The 17053-nt window shown below is 39.9% G+C and overlaps 2 protein-coding genes across 2 annotated transcripts in view; one reads left to right on the plus strand and one right to left on the minus strand.

The window, feature by feature from the left end:
• The window catches only part of apobec2a (apolipoprotein B mRNA editing enzyme, catalytic polypeptide-like 2a), a 28177-nt gene extending 21445 nt beyond the window's left edge, over positions 1-6732 (plus strand). The window contains exon 3 of the mRNA XM_072563344.1: positions 6313-6732. The gene's annotated coding sequence lies outside the window, so the exon portion shown is untranslated. The remainder of the gene's footprint in view (positions 1-6312) is intronic.
• A 1666-nt stretch (positions 6733-8398) lies between these two features.
• LOC140467181 (ADP-ribose glycohydrolase OARD1-like) overlaps positions 8399-17053 on the minus strand; it is a 111977-nt gene continuing 103322 nt past the window's right edge. The window contains exon 6 of the mRNA XM_072563349.1: positions 8399-9701. Within this exon, the coding sequence (XP_072419450.1) occupies positions 9602-9701 (100 nt within the window). The 3' untranslated portion in view covers positions 8399-9601. The remainder of the gene's footprint in view (positions 9702-17053) is intronic.

Consider the following 17053-nt stretch of genomic DNA (forward strand, 5'->3'; position numbering starts at 1 on the left):
TTTATCTGAATTAAACTTCATCTGCCACTTCTCAGCCCATTAGCCCATCTGGTCAAGATCCTGTTGTAATCTGAGGTAACCGTCTTCGCTGTTCACGACACCTCCAATTTTGGTGTCATCTCCAAACTTACTAACTGTACCTCTTATGCTCGCATCCAAATCATTTATGTAAATGACAAAAAGTAGAGGGCCCAGCACCGATCCTTGTGGCACCCCACTGGTCACAGGCCTCCAGTCTGAAAAACAACCCTCCACCACCATATTAGACTGTTAAATGAAGTTGAATATTATGAAAATAAAATCAAATTATTGAGCTGGTTAGGATGTGTGGCTGAGTATCAGGACACAGTTTGAATAATAGGTAGATACTCTACTTGGCAGAATATAACTAATGTTATTCAGAAGGATCTGTGTGGAACCTCAATTATTCATCATATTTTTAACAACTTAGATGATGATAGAGAAAGCCATGCATTCAAGTTTATCAAATCATATGAAGATCATAAGCAGTGTTGATGAAAGAAAGAGATATTGACAAATTAAGTGAATTGCAAATCTCTAGTGAATGAATATCATTATAGAGAAAGACAAGGTCACCCACTATGGAACTTACATGGATAACTTATTGTTCAAATGGTGAAAATCTTGAAACAATGGAGACCCTACAAGACTTAGTTGCCCATGAGCACAGATTGTGATGGAGAGATATAGGAAATAGTCATAGGCTAATGGAGTACTAGCCATTATGTCTGACAGAATAGAATAAAAGCAAGAAATGGATCAGGGTGGGGGGATGTGGTAGGCAGAGGGAAAAAAAGCCAACTATAAAAAGCCCTGGTCACTTGGGAATACTATGGACAATTCAGGATACCATACCTTAGAAGAAACATATCGGCTTTGGAGAGAGTGCAGTATGCATTAACCAGAATCATAAGCAGACTCCAGTGGTTAAATGGTGGTGGGATATTAAACTAATGTTACATGTTCTGGAATTTAGAGGTTAATGGATGATGTGATCAAAATTTTCAAGGAATTAAGGGCAACAAATGGTTTCTCTCTATCTAGGGATGGGAAATGGTCTAAAGGGTAGAGTGAATATGCCATTTGGGAGTGAAGTGAGAAAGCAGTTCTACACCAAAGGATGGTAAAAGTCGGGTGTTCTCTCTTCTGCAAAATGCAATTGACAAGAGATAAATTATAAATGTTAAAGTGAGATTAATAGGCTTGTATTATTCAAAGGGGAATGAATTTTGTGAAAGGCAGAACAAGATTGAGGAGATCTTTTTCCTAAGTTCTGGGCCTGAAGTTGATAGAAAATAGAAGCTTGTTTTCTGTGGTACTTTAATGTGATACAACAATATCACGGGCGGCACAGTGGCACAGTGGTTAGCACTGCTGCCTCACAGCGCCAGAGACCCGGGTTCAATTCCTGCCTCAGGCGACTGACTGTGTGGAGTTTGCACATTCTCCCCGTGTCTGCGTGGGTTTCCTCCGGGTGCTCCGGTTTCCTCCCACAGTCCAAAGATATGCAGGTCAGGTGGATTGGCCATGCTAAATTGCCCGTAGTGTTAGGTAAGGGGTAGATGTAGGTGGGGCGGTGTGGACTTGTTGGGCTGAAGGGCCTGTTTCCACACTGTAAGTAATCTAATCTAATATGCTGGAAATCAACAGTGGACCCAGTTCGACCTGTAAAGAAAAGGAGGGTTCAGCATTTTGTGTGAAATTCTTTTACCAACACAAGATAATTTGCAGTTCTGGTAAGTGAGGATTCATTAAAACCTGACTTGCTAATAATTACAATTGAGTAAGGTTAAAGATAGTAAAACCTGTTCATCAGCTTAATCAAAGGCAAGATACAGTGGATGCTGTAAATCTGAAACAAACACAGAGAATTCTAGAAGAGCAGCATCTATAGAAAGAGAAACAGCATTAATGTTTTGAGTCCAATGTGATTCCACCTCAGCACCTTTTTCTGCTAGAAGTACCAATCTGTTGGAATATCTTTAGAACTGTTGTGCTTGTCCAGTGCAGATCATTTCCAAAGATGTTACTAAATGGGGAGTGTATATTTACTCTGGATAGACATATACTATTGAATGGAAGATCTGAGCGCAGTTGGCTTGAAAACCACAGATTGTCCTTTGAAACTGGTTCATAATTTGAATAGTCCTGTAGCTGGTGAACTTTTTATTTCCATTTCCATAGGTTAAATAAATTAGGAACATACATAATAGGAACAAATGTAGGCCCTTGAATTTGGTCCCTGGAACATCATCCATTATTCAATAGATCATAGCTGATCAGCTTATATTTCAAATACCACATTCCCACCTATTCTTGGTAATCTTTAATTCCCTTGTCTAACCAGGATCTCTCTACCTCTGTCTCAAAAAGATTTAATGGCACGGTCTCTGCCACCTTCTGAGGCAGTGTTCCAGAGTCATACAACTGAGAGGAAAGAAAATCTCCTTATCTCTGTCCTGAAGGGCAACATCTAATTTAAAACAGTGCCCCTAGACTTGGACCAACCGGCAAGAGGAAACATCCTTTCCACATTCCACTTATCAAGATCATTCAGGATCTTATACATTTCAAACGAGTGACCCCTCTAAACTCCAGCAGAAATAAGCCCAGCTTGTCCAACCTATCCTCATAAGTCAACTCATTCATTCCAGGTATTAGAGCATAAAAATGTGTTGCTGGAAAAGCACAGCAGGTCAGGCAGCATCAAAGGAGCAGGAGAATCAACATTTTGGGCATAAGCCCTTCTTCAGGAATGAGGAGGATGTGCCAAGCAGGCTAAGATAAAAGGTAGGGAGGGGGGACTTGGGGGAGGGGTGTTGGGAATACGATAGGTGGAAGGAGGTTAAGGTGAGGGTGATAAGCTGGAGAGGAGGTGAGGGCAGAGAGGTCGGGAAGAAGATTGTAGGTCAAGAAGGTGGTGCTGAGTCTGAGGGTTGGGACTGAGAAAAGGTGGGGGGAGGGGAAATGAGAAAGCTGGAGAAATCTGCATTCATCCCTTGTGGTTGGAGGGTTCCTAGGTGGCAGATGAGGCGCGCTTCCTCCAGGTGTCGTGTTGCCATGGTCTGGTGATGGAGGAGGCCAAGGACCTGCATGTCCTTGGCAGAGTGGGAGGGGGAGTTAAAGTGTTCAGCCACAGGGCGGTTGGGTTGGTTGGTCCGGGTGTCCCAGAGGTGTTCTCTGTTCTGCAAGTAGGCGGCCTGTCTCCCCAATGTATAGGAGGCACATCGGGTGCAGCGGATGCAGTAAATGATGTGTGTGGAGGTGCAGGTGAATTTGTGGCGGATATGGAAGGATCCCTTGGGGCCTTTGAGGGAAGTGAGGGGGGAGGTGTGGGCGCAAGTTTTGCATTTCTTGCGGTTGCAGGGGAAGGTGCCGGGAGTGGAGGTTGGGTTGGTGGGGGGTGTGGATCTGACGAGGTAGTCGCGGAGGGAGTGGTCTTTCCAGAACACTGATAGGTGAGGGGAGGGAAATATATCCTTGGTGGTGGGGTCCATTTGGAGGTGGCGGAAATGACAAAGGATGATACGATATATCTGGAGGTTGGTGGGGTGGTAGGTAAGGACCAGTGGGGTTCTGTCCTGGTGGCAATTGGAGGGGCGGGGTTCAAGGGCGAAGGAGCAGGAAGTGGAGGAGATGCGGTGGAGAGCATTGTCAATCACGTCTAAGGGGAAATTGCGGTCTTTGAAGGAGGTGGCCATCTGGGTTGCGGCAAAGTAGAAGGAATTGGGAATATGGGATGGCGTTTTTACAGGGGGCAGGGTGGGAGGAGGTGTAATCTAGGTAGCTGTGGGAGTCAGTCGGTTTATAGTAAACGTCCGTGTTGAGGCGGTCGTCCGAGATAGAAATGGAGAGGTCTAGGAAGGGGAGGGAGGAGTCTGAGACGGTCCAGGTAAATTTGAGGTCGGGGTGGAATGTGTTAGTAAAGTGGATGAACTGTTCAACCTCCTTGTGGGAGCACGAGGTAGCGCTGATACAGTTATCGATGTAGCGGAGGAAAAGGTGGGGGGTGGTGCCAGTGTAGCTGCGGAAGATGGACTGTTCCACATATCCTACGAAGAGGCAGGCATAGCTGGGGCCCACGCAGGTGCCCATGGCTACTCCTTTGGTTTGGAGGAAGTGGGAGGATTGGAAAGAGAAGTTGTTCAGGGTGAGGACCAGTTCAGTCAGTCGAAGGAGGGTGTCAGTGGAAGGGTACTGGTTGGTTCGGTGGGAAAGGAAGAAGCGGAGGGCTTTGAGTCCTTTGTGTTGGGGGATGGAGGTGTACAGGGACTGGATGTCCATGGTGAAGATAAGGCATTGGGGGCCAGGGAAGTGAAAATCATGGAGGAGGTGGAGGGCGTGGGTGGTGGCCTGAACGTAGGTGGGGAGTTCTTGGACTAAGGGGGACAGGACCGTGTCAAGGTATGCAGATAGGTATCCACCTATTGTATTCCCAACGCCCCTCCCCCAAGTCCCTCCTCCTTACCTTTTATCTTAGCCTGCTTGGCACATCCTCCTCATTCCTGAAGAAGGGCTTATGCCCGAAACGTTGATTCTCCTGTTCCTTTGATGCTGCCTGACCTGCTGTACTTTTCCAGCAACACATTTTTAAGCTCTGATCTCCAGCACCTGCAGTCCTCACTTTCTCCCATTCCAGGTATCAGTCTAGTAAACCTGCTCTCAATTGTCTCCAATCTAGTCATAAATAATAACAGGGAACATATTTCTATACTTTTTCAGATGATAGAAATTAATTTATTTGGTACAGGCTACAATCAAGCTCCCAGCACTAAGTAGGATTGTCACTTTTGTTATTTTGGTCATACTGGGAAACACCCAAATGTAGTTTTAGAGTTTAACTCTCCTATTCCACAGAGCCCTACCCTTTGTTGCATTGTTACATGTCATGTGAGCCTCTCACATATCTTTGTATAATTTCAGCTGTCTTTTTAGATATTTATAGTTTAGCCTGGTTAGGGGAGGGTACACCAAAGACAGGGTAATCCAGTCAGGACTCCAATAAGGATGGAAACTTTTCCAACTATGGGATAGCGATGAGTTGGCTGCAGCTGGCAGTAATAATGATCTTTTCATCTACTCTATATATGGGTTTCTGTGCAAATGTGTAACAACTTGAAGCTTGTGTGCTTATGATAGGTGCACCCTGAAATAACCAGCAGTTGCAAAGCAGTGCGGCAACCATGTAACCCTGCAAGCCGTCCGAGCAGATGCATCCTTTGTTGCAGTCTTAGCTCAACAGTGGCAATCTTTCTTAATGAATTAGGAGGCTGAACGTTCAAACTACCCTCTAAAGTCAATCTCTGCTGCTCAATCAATACAGTACTCAGAGAATTGCTGTATGGTCAAAAGCTGACTTTCAGGTGTGATGTTGAATCAAAGGCCTGCCCTTCTCTCTGATGAATGCAAAATAACTCATCGTATTTTTCACAGAATAGTAGGATGGTTCACTTGGTGTCCCAGCCAACATCTATTCCTCAACCAAATGTGACTAAAAGAAATCTCCATGCTGCTGTTCATGCTGTTCATTTCACTGTGTGCAAATTGTCTGTTGCATTACTCTACATTACAATGGTAAACACACTTTGAAAGTTCCTTACTGGTTGTAAAGTATTTCCTAACATTCAGAAAGCAATTTTAGGAATGCAAGCTGCTTTTAAAAATTCTAATATCCGAAATGTAACTGCAGTGAAAAAGAAGCTCCAATAAATAAAATCTGTTGGGATTGCAACTAAAGTGATTTGTGGACAGTTCAAATTATGTGTATTTAAATTATTTTAAATAAAATAGATGGGCAAAGGAATACCACATTGACCATCATCATATGTGAAATATGCCTTAAATAGATTGCTACTTATTATAGTTATTTATTCATGGAATGTGAACATTACTGATCAGTTTGCTGGGTTTGTTCAGGGAGCTGATAAGAGACAACCAAACTGTGAGTTTGGAGCCAAATATAAATCATGTAAAACTGCAGATTTTCTTAGCTAAAGGACATTTGTGAATAAGATGGAGCTTTACAACATTACGGTGGTTTTTTTATTCCAGATTTATTAAATGAAATTAATCTAAATGCCCTCAACTGCCAAGATAGGATTCAAATATATCTTCAGATCACCAGTCCAAGTCTTTTGAATTACTGTGCTACTATAATCAATGAATAAAGTGTTCATTTAAGGAAAATACATTTGCTTCAAAATAAAAGCCCAATAATCAGCTTGCAGAAGTTTCCAATGCTCTGCATTCACTGCTATTTAAACAGTAATTATATACTTTTCTTTATTATAGAATATGGGTGCTGTATGCCAATCACTTCAGTAGCCCAACGGGATGCTGTGGGACATCTAGGAAGAAGCAGAACTCATTTATTGTATTTCATTTGGACTGAACTGAAAGGATTTTCTTTAACATCTCTCACAATGTAACCTAAGATTGTTGTCTCCAATTTCAGTTCATTGCAAGTAGTTCCTGTACCTTAGGACAGAAGGTTCGGGTATGCTGATGCACTATTAATTCAATATAGATCTGCCTCACAAACTGTAAAGTTTATGTTCATGTAGGTTTAGAATTTGTTAGTAACATATTATTTCACATAGTGAACATGAATCATGTAGCAGACATTACAGCTGCCAATGTTGGATTATATTAGATATCCAAAATATGTTAGTTGTCATTGACACTGTGTTTTACAATAAAATATTGACTGCCTACCTTTGTGCTTCTCAATTCTTTCATAATATGGTGAAGTTATCCATCTTGTAGATATCAGCTGACATTACCTTTAAATGATTCTTCTTTAGGAATAAAACAATATGCATTTTATGGAATAATATACTTGAAATTGAGAACAGACCTCTAAGAGATTCCTGCAAGGATTTCATTTCCATCCCAAATCTGACTCAAATTCATGAATTTCAAACTTTTCACAAAAAGTTCAATCAGTTCATTGTTATATTTTGCTGATTGCTAAATAAGATAAAGTATATGTAAAAAGGAGGACAAACTGCTATTCTTACAATTAAAAAATAAACAATTAGAATAGAATTCCTATCAATAAAGAACAATTACAGTCTTAAAAAGCACATAAGGCAGCAATAACTTCTTTAATAGACCAATACATTTATTACATCATATGTGGTTTGGTCATTCATTCTCGTTATGTTCTTATAAGTGACATGGTCTTTTATTTAGAAGGGGCTATCTAACATTGCAATACACTGTTGCTGCGCCCCAAGGTCTGAAGTTAATTGTGCTATCTGTGTTGATTTTACCTGAGTTCTTCAGGGAAAGCAGCTGAGAAATTCTCATTGGTATCCACACTCTTGTGCTAGCAGGGATGGGTGTGAAATGGGGTCAAGTTATCAAAAGTTCATGCTCATTGCCGAGCCTTTAAATTATGGAATCATCTTCCTTCATTTCTCCATCTTTCTGCTTTACTTCAAGATGTTCTTTAAAAGCCACATTTTCATCTAAGCGCTTGGTCATCTGTCCTAATATTGCCTTGCAAAGCTCACTATCCAATATTTCCATGAAGTGCCTTGGGGCTAATTTACTGTGTTAAATGTATTTTTATTAATACAAGTTGTTATGCAATAAATCAGTGATAATTGAACTAAACTTAGCCTAATGACAAGAGCAAATTACTTCAGATGCTGGAAATCTGAATGACAATAGAAAATCTATAGCTACAGTAGAGGGAGAATAAGTTAACATTTCAGGGTCAATGTCCTTTTAATTTGCAGTGTTTTGTTTTGAACCAATTAATGGCGTCGGAGTGAAATAGCTTGCTATTTTTAGGACAATATTTTTCAATGGACAATGCAACAGGGTTATCAAGCTGTATTATGTCACTAGTTAAAAAACACAATCAGAAATAGAATGCCCAGCAAAAGTGTTAATGCAAAGCATCAGATGGCTAAATACATGGACATATGTTAAAGGTGACTGAGACAGGATTTTATTGAGGTATTCAAGATCTTTAATTTCAATAAAATTTCAATTAATTCAATTGTGGGCGGCACGGTGGCACAGTGGTTAGCACTACTGCCTCACAGCGTCAGAGACCCGGGTTCAATTCCCACCTCAGGCGACTGACTGTGTGGAGTTTGCACGTTCTCCCCGTGTCTGCGTGGGTTTCCTCCGGGTGCTCCGGTTTCCTCCCACAGTCCAAAGATGTGCAGGTCAGGTGAACTGGCCATGCTAAATTGCCTGTAGTGTTAGGAAAGGGGTAGATGTAGATGTAGGGGTATGGGTGGGTTACGCTTCGGCGGGGCGGTATGGACTTGTTAGGCCGAAGGGCCTGTTTCCACACTGTAAGTAATCTAATCTAATTTCAAAACTGGGAAATTTATCATGATTAGATACAGATCAGGAAAACATTAGGTAGAATGATCTAGTTTACTGTGTAATTACATTGTATGTATGAATGATTGGAATGAATTGCCTTAAGAAATTATCAAAGCTATTCAATGTGGAATCATAAAACAGGGACAGGCCTTTGGCATGAAATCAATTTAGAAAGACAGACATGAACTTTGTATCCTGTGTTGGGTCAGCCAGACAGGAACCAAAAAGCATTCCACTCTGTCAACTTATTGTGCCAAATAATTGTAACACATAATGGTTACACTTTGCTTGTGGGTCATAGCTTCCATATTACAGCCTACACAGTTAATCAAACAAAGAAAAATGTTGAACACTCATACATTTAGTGTAATTAAGTTTAATAAAATGGTTAAAAATATTTAACACTTAAAAATAAGGGGATGGGGGTACTGCTTGATCCAAAGATATTGAGTTAACTCTAAGTATGTTTGCTTCAAACAGGAGAATATATATATAAGTTTATAGCTTCTCTGTGACACATTACGGCTCTGTTAAAGTGGCGTAATAAGTATGACTGCTCTAGTCTTAATTGGGATATAAATGGGATATCATAAAACTTTTAGATCAATCAGTAGTGTTACGATACGGGTAAACCCTCCTGCTTAATTTAAAACCAGCAACAGAAAAGGTTTATCCCGTGCAGTAATCTATAAAAATTCAAGTGGCCAAGAACTATGGAGAGTAAAAATTAACAACTTTATTTCTTAAAGTATAACAGAGAATAACTAACTAACAACTATGTACAAGTCCTTACTCTAACTTATCTTTTACCATCCCTTCTACAATATTAGGCTGATAAAAATCCCAATTAAGATTACAACACAACACTTCTTATCTCAAATCCAGGCAGCTTTCAGTTCTTCTATTTGGATCTTCCTGTGTCAGCTTTTCATCTTTTTAGGGATTCTGTGTCACAGATTACTGATCGAAAAGGTACCTTTTAAGAAAGCTATTTTTCAAGCAGTTTGTTACATGCTGGGGCTTGTCAGTTCTCCTCTCAACTATTTAATTTTCCCTGGTTTTATACGCCCAAAGCATGGGATTGTGTCATTGGCTTTTAAGATTGTCAGTATATTAAATTCAGACTGGATTGGAGTTTGGTATTTTTCAGGGTATAGTCTAAACTGATTGGCCAAATTCAAATTTGTTTTTGTCTCCGGGCAATGAGCTAATTGAGTTGTTTGACCCAGTGTTACATTGCTGCCTTATTGAGAATACTTGGTGCTGTGTCCAGTAGTTCTGCTGCTTTTAACGCTCTTAAAGGAACACCCGCATCTTCATAACTCCTGCCCCTTTAAGAAAAAATGAATCATCATAATTAAAAGATGGCTTCTTTTTTTTCTATTTTTTAAACAATTACCCTAACATATAGAAAACTTTAATATAAGTTCACCGTAACCTCTTCCCATATTCCTGTTTAACATTTGTCTTTATTTAATGTTATCTAAACTCCATCAGTTAAATCCGCGATAGCACATCTGTGATTACATTCTTCTGATCCGCAATATGTATGATTTTTAAATTAAAAGTCTGTATCATAAGAAACATTGTCATATTCTTATCCCTAAAATGTTCTAAGAATGTAAGCAGATTGTAGTCAATGTACACAACCGTCTCAGGTACACTGCTTGTGACATACACATTAAATTGTTGTAAGGTCAGTACCAAATTCAATAGCTCTTTTTCAATCGTGGAGTATTTCCTCTGGTAAATGGTCATCTTCTTCATAAAGTAACCAACTGGCAGTTCAATCCCATCCTCAACTTCCTGTAGGAGTACAATTCCAATGTCTGTAGCATTGATGGTGACTTTAAAAGGTTTTGAAAAGTTTGGTGTAGCTAAAACTGGTTTGGTGGTTAATATTGATATCAAACGGTCGAATGCCTCCTGGCATTGTTCTGTCCACTGCAACTTTGTGTTCTTCTTCAGCAAATTGGTTAACGGTGCCACTACACTGCTGAGGTTTCGAACAAACTTCCGATAGATTCCGCTGAGCCCTAAAAATCAAAACACCTCTTTCTTCCAGGTTGCTCATGGAAATTTCTCGATGGCCTTCGTCTTTGCGTTCTGTGGGGTCAACCTCCCATGACCGATGTTATGTCCCAAGAACGTCACCTCTGCTTTCACAAATTCTGTTTTAAGTTTATCATCAGTTTTACTTCTCATAGTTGTTCAAAGAGCTCTGCCAACTGTACCATGTGATCTTTCCAGGACTTAGACCGCACAGTTTGTTAACCCAGCCACAACTCTGTTCATGAGTCTTTGGAATGTGATGGGCGTGTTCTTCATTTCAAAGGACATCACTTTAAGCTGATAAAGCCCATTTGGGGTTACAACCGCAGAAATTTCTTTCACCGTCTCTGATAAAGGAATCTGCCAGTACCCATGCATTAATTCCAACTTGGCGATGTAACTGGCTTGTCCAATTTTCCCAGTACAGTTGTCCAATTTAGGAATTGGATAGAAGTCCGATTTTGTAATGGTGTTGACCTTCCGATAATCCATGCAGAATCATTGAGTTCCATCCGGTTTGGGAACTAAGACGATCGGCAAACACCACTCGCTCTGGCTTGGTTCAAAGGTGTTCTCATCAAGCATGGCCTCCACCTCCAGCTGGACCTGTCTGGCTTTGAAAGGATTAAGCCGATAGGGGTGTTTTCTTTTAATCAGAGCAATATTCCCTACATCTACATTAGCATTAGTCCTCCCAATGTGATTCTTACATACGTCTTTATACTGCAGTAACAAATGTTTCAACTGTGTTCTATGCTCCTGAGACAGATAGTTTTTGAACCTATCCCACTCCTCAAGGATTTCTTCATTTTTTAATCTATTTTGAGGCACCTCAAAATCCACATCATCTGGACTTGATTCCTCACTCTGCGGGGGCAGTAACCAACACCTGTTTCTCCAGTTCCTTTTGTCTAATATAATATGGGTTCGACATGCTCATATGACATACTCGATACTTTTTTCCTATCTGGCATCTTTACTAAATAGTTCATCTGACTCAACGTTTTCTCAATTTGATAGAGAGCACTAAACCTGACTTTGAAGGGATCTCCTATCACTGGTGACAGTACGAACATGTCATCCCCTTGGGAAAACATCCAAGTCTCAAAGCTTTTATCTGCCATCTGCTTCATTCTATACTGTGTCCTCTTTTGGTGCTGTTTAGCTAACTCACCTACTTTGTTTAATCTCTCCCTCACCTCTGATACATAATCTTAAGTGTGAGATCTCCGACTTTGAAATTAATTAAAGAAAAATTGACAGGACCAAAGGTCCTCTCACTTCCTGACTGAATATTAACTGAATGGGAGTGAACTGAATAGATTCATTTGGGGCATCTCTAATGGCAAATAATACAAATGGGAGACCTTTATCGCAATCATTTGGGTAATCCTGACAGTATGCTCTTAACATGGTCTTCAAAGTTTGATGCCACCTTTCTAAAGCTCCCTGGGATTCAGGATGATACGCACTGCGTTTAAAGTGCTGTATACCTAAGCTATCCATAATCTCCTTAAACAGCCTAGCAGTAAAATAGCACTAAAATTAGCCTATACCGCGTGAAGAAATCTATTAATTCCTCTACTACCCTTTTTGCATTGATACTCCATAATGGAGTTGCCTCCAGGAATCTGGTAGACACATCCATTATGGTTAACAAATACTGATTCCCACTTTCAGTTCTCAGGAGGGAACCTGCACAATCAATTATAATCCAAGTGAAAGGTTCTTCAAATGTCGGAATTGGCAACAAAGGGGCTGATTTTATTACTGCCTGTGGCTTACCTACCATTAGACAGGTATGACATGTACAGCAAAAGTTAACCACATCGTTGTGCCTTCCAGGCCAATAAAAATGCTTTGGTACCTTAATCTGAGTCTTTCGTGCCCCTAGGTGACCTCGTACAGATAGTTCACGTGTTACCCGTAACACCACCTGTCTGTATGCCACCAGCAACACAACCTGGTGCACTTCGGCCCCTTTCTCCTCTGCACTAACCTGCTGTGGTCTCCATTTCCATCTTAGGATTCTGTCTTTCAGATAATAACCCTCCGGAATATTCTCTGCCTCCTTTTCAGAGTACGTATTCACACATATATCATTTATCGTCTTGTCTTACTGTTGCAAGTCCCTTAGCCTTTCAGGACTAAATACTTCTGTCTGACCCTCACCCTATTCAGGTTTTTCCTGCACCATTACGTTAAACAGGATATCCACTAACTAAACCACAACTCCTTCATTTTTCTCTTTACTTTTCACTTCATGCTGTGACTTATGATAGTGGGATCTGGTTGCTATACAGTCTGGGAAAATACAAGGATATTTCTAACTCCTCAGTTTCTTGGTCTTCCTTGGGCTTCTCCACAACAAGGGGTGTCACTCCCACCTTGGATCCTGCCAAATCATTCCCAAGAACAAACTGAATTCCTGGAACTGACATTCTGTCAATACTCCCACTGTTACTTCCCCACTCTTGAATTGGTACTCCAACCTGTTCTTACATAGGGCAACCCTAAATCTCTGTCCATCTATCCCACAAATTAGCACACTCTCAAGTAACAGATCAGAAAGAGTGCATATTCATCTGTTAATTCTGCTGCCCTTCTCACTTCCTGAACATTCTGTTCTTCCATGTGAATTCTTACCATCTCTGGAAGTGAGTTTTTAAACTCCACCAGCAGAATAATCTGTCTTAGAGCCTCAAAAGTCCTATCTATTTTCAAAGCACGCACCCAATCAATCAAAATATCTGTTTAATTCTTTTGAACTCAGCGTAAGTCTGATCTAGTTCCTTCTTTGTGTTTCTGAACCGCTGTCTATATGCTTCTGGCACCAAATCATAAGCACTTAAAATAGCCTGTTTAACCTTTTCATAGTCTCTTGACCCTTCTTCTGACAGTGCAGCAAATACCTCACTAGCTCTGCCAACCAGTTTAGTCTGAACTAGCATTACCCATAAATCCTCAGACCACTCCATCTGCCTAGCCAATTTTTAAAATGAAATGAAAAAGGCTTCAACATCTTTCTCATCAAAATGTGGCAAAGTTTTGACATATATACACACACACACATATCACTACCTTCTCTAGTAATCTTCAACCTGTTAACTTGACTTTGCTGACTAAGTCACAACTTGACTAAGTCAAATTCTCTTTTTGTCTCTCCCTTTCTTACCTCTCTCTTTGCTCAGCTAAGAACTTCTCTCTCTCTCTCTTTCTTTCCTCTCTCTTTGTTAATCTTCTAACTCCACCTTTCTCAACCGTAATTTAAGTTTGTCTCCCTCTACTGCACTTGTCTGTTTCTCTGGCACACCTAAGTGTTTGAGTAAGCCCTTTATAATTTCAGCTTTAGTTTTGTCCTTTGTTAAACCCAAATCTAACGTATTTGCTAATTCTAAAAGTATGGCATGTTTCTTTCTTTCTAAAAACTTTCTTGGCAAATTTGAGAATCATCTTCAAATCTCAGAACCTCTTTAGCAATTTTAAGAGCCATATCTCTCACTTTTAACTTAATCAACTACAAGTCACTGAAATTAAACAAATTGTCACACCTGTGCTTTATTTGAAGATCTAGGACACTAATCTGGAGGTATTTAAATCTGCTGGGATTTTTCGTGCCCCAAATTAATTCAAATCTGTCTAAACCAGTTCAAATCATGGATCTGAGCTTCTAAACGGTTACGACACGGGGTAAACTCTCCTGATTAATTTAAAACCAGTAACATAGAAAAAAATTATCCTGTGTAGTAATCTGTAAAAATTTGAGTATATAAGAACTAAATAAAAATTAACAACTTTATTTCTTAAAGTATAACAAAGAATAACTAACTAACAACAACGTACAAGTCCTTACTCTAGCCTATCTTTTATCTTCCCTTCTATAATACTAGTCCAATAAAACTTCCAATTAACACTTATCTCAAAACCATGCAGCTTTTGGTTCTTCTATTTGGATTTTCCTGTGTCGGCTTATCTTTTTTATAGGAATTTCTGTGTCACAGGTTACTGATCAAAAAAGTACCTTTTAAGAGAGCTATTTTTCAAGCAGTTTGTTACATGCTAGGGCTTGGCAGTTCTCCTCTCACTGTTCAATTTTCCCTGGTCTTTCTCCCCACCCCCCAAAGCGTGGGATTGTGTCATTGGCTTTTAAGATTGTCAATATACTTAATTCAAACTAGATTGGAATGTGGTATTTTTCAGGGTATAATTTAAACTGATTGCCTGGAGACAGAAACAAATTCAAATTCGGCCAATGAGCTAATTGAGTTGTTGAACCAAATGTTACATTGTTACCTTATTAAGAACACTTGGTGCTGTGTCTGGTAGTTCTGCTGCTTTTAACTCTCTTAAAAGTACACCCACATCTTCATACCAGTAGCTGTAAAGAAGAGAATAATTGATACTGGTTGAGAAGTGGATCAGACATTATAAAGATATGGTACTGAACGAACAGAACTTGGTGTTCCTATACATAAAGAATCAATAGGTGGAGTATTATTCCATACCTAAACCTGGACATACATTGGAGACTGCTTAAATGTTCCTGACATTAGTGCATGTGAGTTTAAGTGGGAGATGCTGAGAAGTCAGATTTTACCAATTATTATTAACTTCCAGAATGGAGCTTCTACCATGCCCAGCTTACATATGAGATGCACAAGTGTTCGTATTTACAAGAGTGGAACTAAAGCAGAAAGATATAGTGTATACATAATGTAGGAATGTGCAGGATTTACCATCTGCTTTCTTAGTAAGTAGACAGACAACACAACTCAACATAAAACTTTCACTGCTTATTCAACAACATTTGTAACAGATGTCATAGAATTGTTCTGAAAACAATGGAACTAACATATAGTGTGTTCAAATGAATTTTACTTTACAATCTTCACAAAGTAGAAACTGGAAATCACAGATTCCACATCAAGCGATCTTGCAAAATTATCTTATTGAGGTAATATTTGCTCCCCACTATCCCAATTCTTAAAATTTCTTATATCAGTATAGTTGCATCTTCAAGACTCCAGGTCCACAAAGCGTTGGATAGTTCTCATCGTTGTATCCTGGACTGATCTTGATGCAGATTGCTCTAGACCTGACCACGTGATTGGGAAGTATGGAGTCAATAATCTGAACAACCTGGAGTATCATTTTCTTCAAGCACTTGTGGAACTCTTCTACATTTTCCTATCTTGAACTGCTCCACAGCTGGTCAGGCTTCGATATCCAGTCCATGTCCATTGATTCAACATTTCCAAGGTAGGGCTGTAAATCCTAGCAAAATCATTCTCCTTTACAATTTCCAACAGAGAACACACTGTATCTTCAATAATACATCTTATTATAATGCATACACACACACAATCATTTACTTAATTAAAATTATTATAAACATTGCAAATAGGCAAAATCTTTCCGTGGGGTCCGGGAGTCCAGAACGAGAGTGTATAGGTTTAGGGTTAGAGGGGAAAGAAGATATAAAAAGAGATCCACGGGGCAACTTTTTCCACAGAGAGTGGTAGGTGTATGGAATGAGCTGCCAGAGGAAGTGGTGGAGGCTGGTACAATTGCAACATTTAAGAGGCATTTGGATGGGTATATGAATAGGAACGGTTTGGAGGGATATGGGCCGGGTGCTGGCAGGTGGGACTAGATTGGGTTGGACCGAAGGGTCTGTTTCTATGCTGTAGATCTCTATGACTCTATAAAAGTTAAGCGCCAGTACACTAAATTTTCAGCATTCAATGGGACCATATTCTCCTTTCACATGAAGTCCAAGTGCATACAAGTGAGTATGGCAAAGCAGGGACAGCGTGAAATGAATCTTCCCTTTGGTTCTCTGTCAGCAACAGCACACCATTTTTAAACCTTGCTTCAGCCCAGCAAACCAATGAGTCGTTTCAGGATAGCAGCAGACCTGCTGTCCCTCCAGAGCCAAAAATATGACAAGAGTTGCAGTTTTAGAAGGCTTCAGAAATAGTACACATTTATGTTCCATGAACACATTTTGTAAATGTCAATTTTTAAATGCCATAGAAACCTGCCCGAGGACCAGTCTCTTCAGAGATCACAAATGCAAAAGAAGTTTGCGTTCACAGTAGTTGTTGAAAAGGGATAAAATTCACAAACAGATTCCCAAATAAACTGATCAGAAACTTATTCTCACTTCAGCAAACATTATACTGCTAAGCAGGATTAGTTCAGCTACACTACGAAAGACCATGTCCAGACAAATCTAATGCAACACTACACCAGATCTACAATGACACGCCAATGAAGGGTTATGCATGCACAGTATTAAAGCCTCACAAACTAAGTTTTAAGTAAACAATTTAGAACTCATAGGTCATCTTCCAATTTAAAATCAGCATAGCAAAAATATAGGATGCAAATATCTATCTGCTGCAAAATCTATTTTAAATGATACTATAGTTTTCATTTACACCTCTAATCCATCCTTTTGTTTACTCACTTGTCCCCAATACCTTTAGCTTGTCACAATCATCATTTTTTTTTCCCACACAATCACTCCTACCCTCCATCCTAGAACATATATTCCTCTTAATATTCCCTTGCCTACCTGACTCTGAATGTGTGTGGGACTGTTAAATCTCCAACTTTTTTAAAAAAT

Source organism: Chiloscyllium punctatum, chromosome 45 (genome assembly GCF_047496795.1).
Source record: "Chiloscyllium punctatum isolate Juve2018m chromosome 45, sChiPun1.3, whole genome shotgun sequence".
NCBI lineage: Eukaryota > Metazoa > Chordata > Chondrichthyes > Orectolobiformes > Hemiscylliidae > Chiloscyllium > Chiloscyllium punctatum.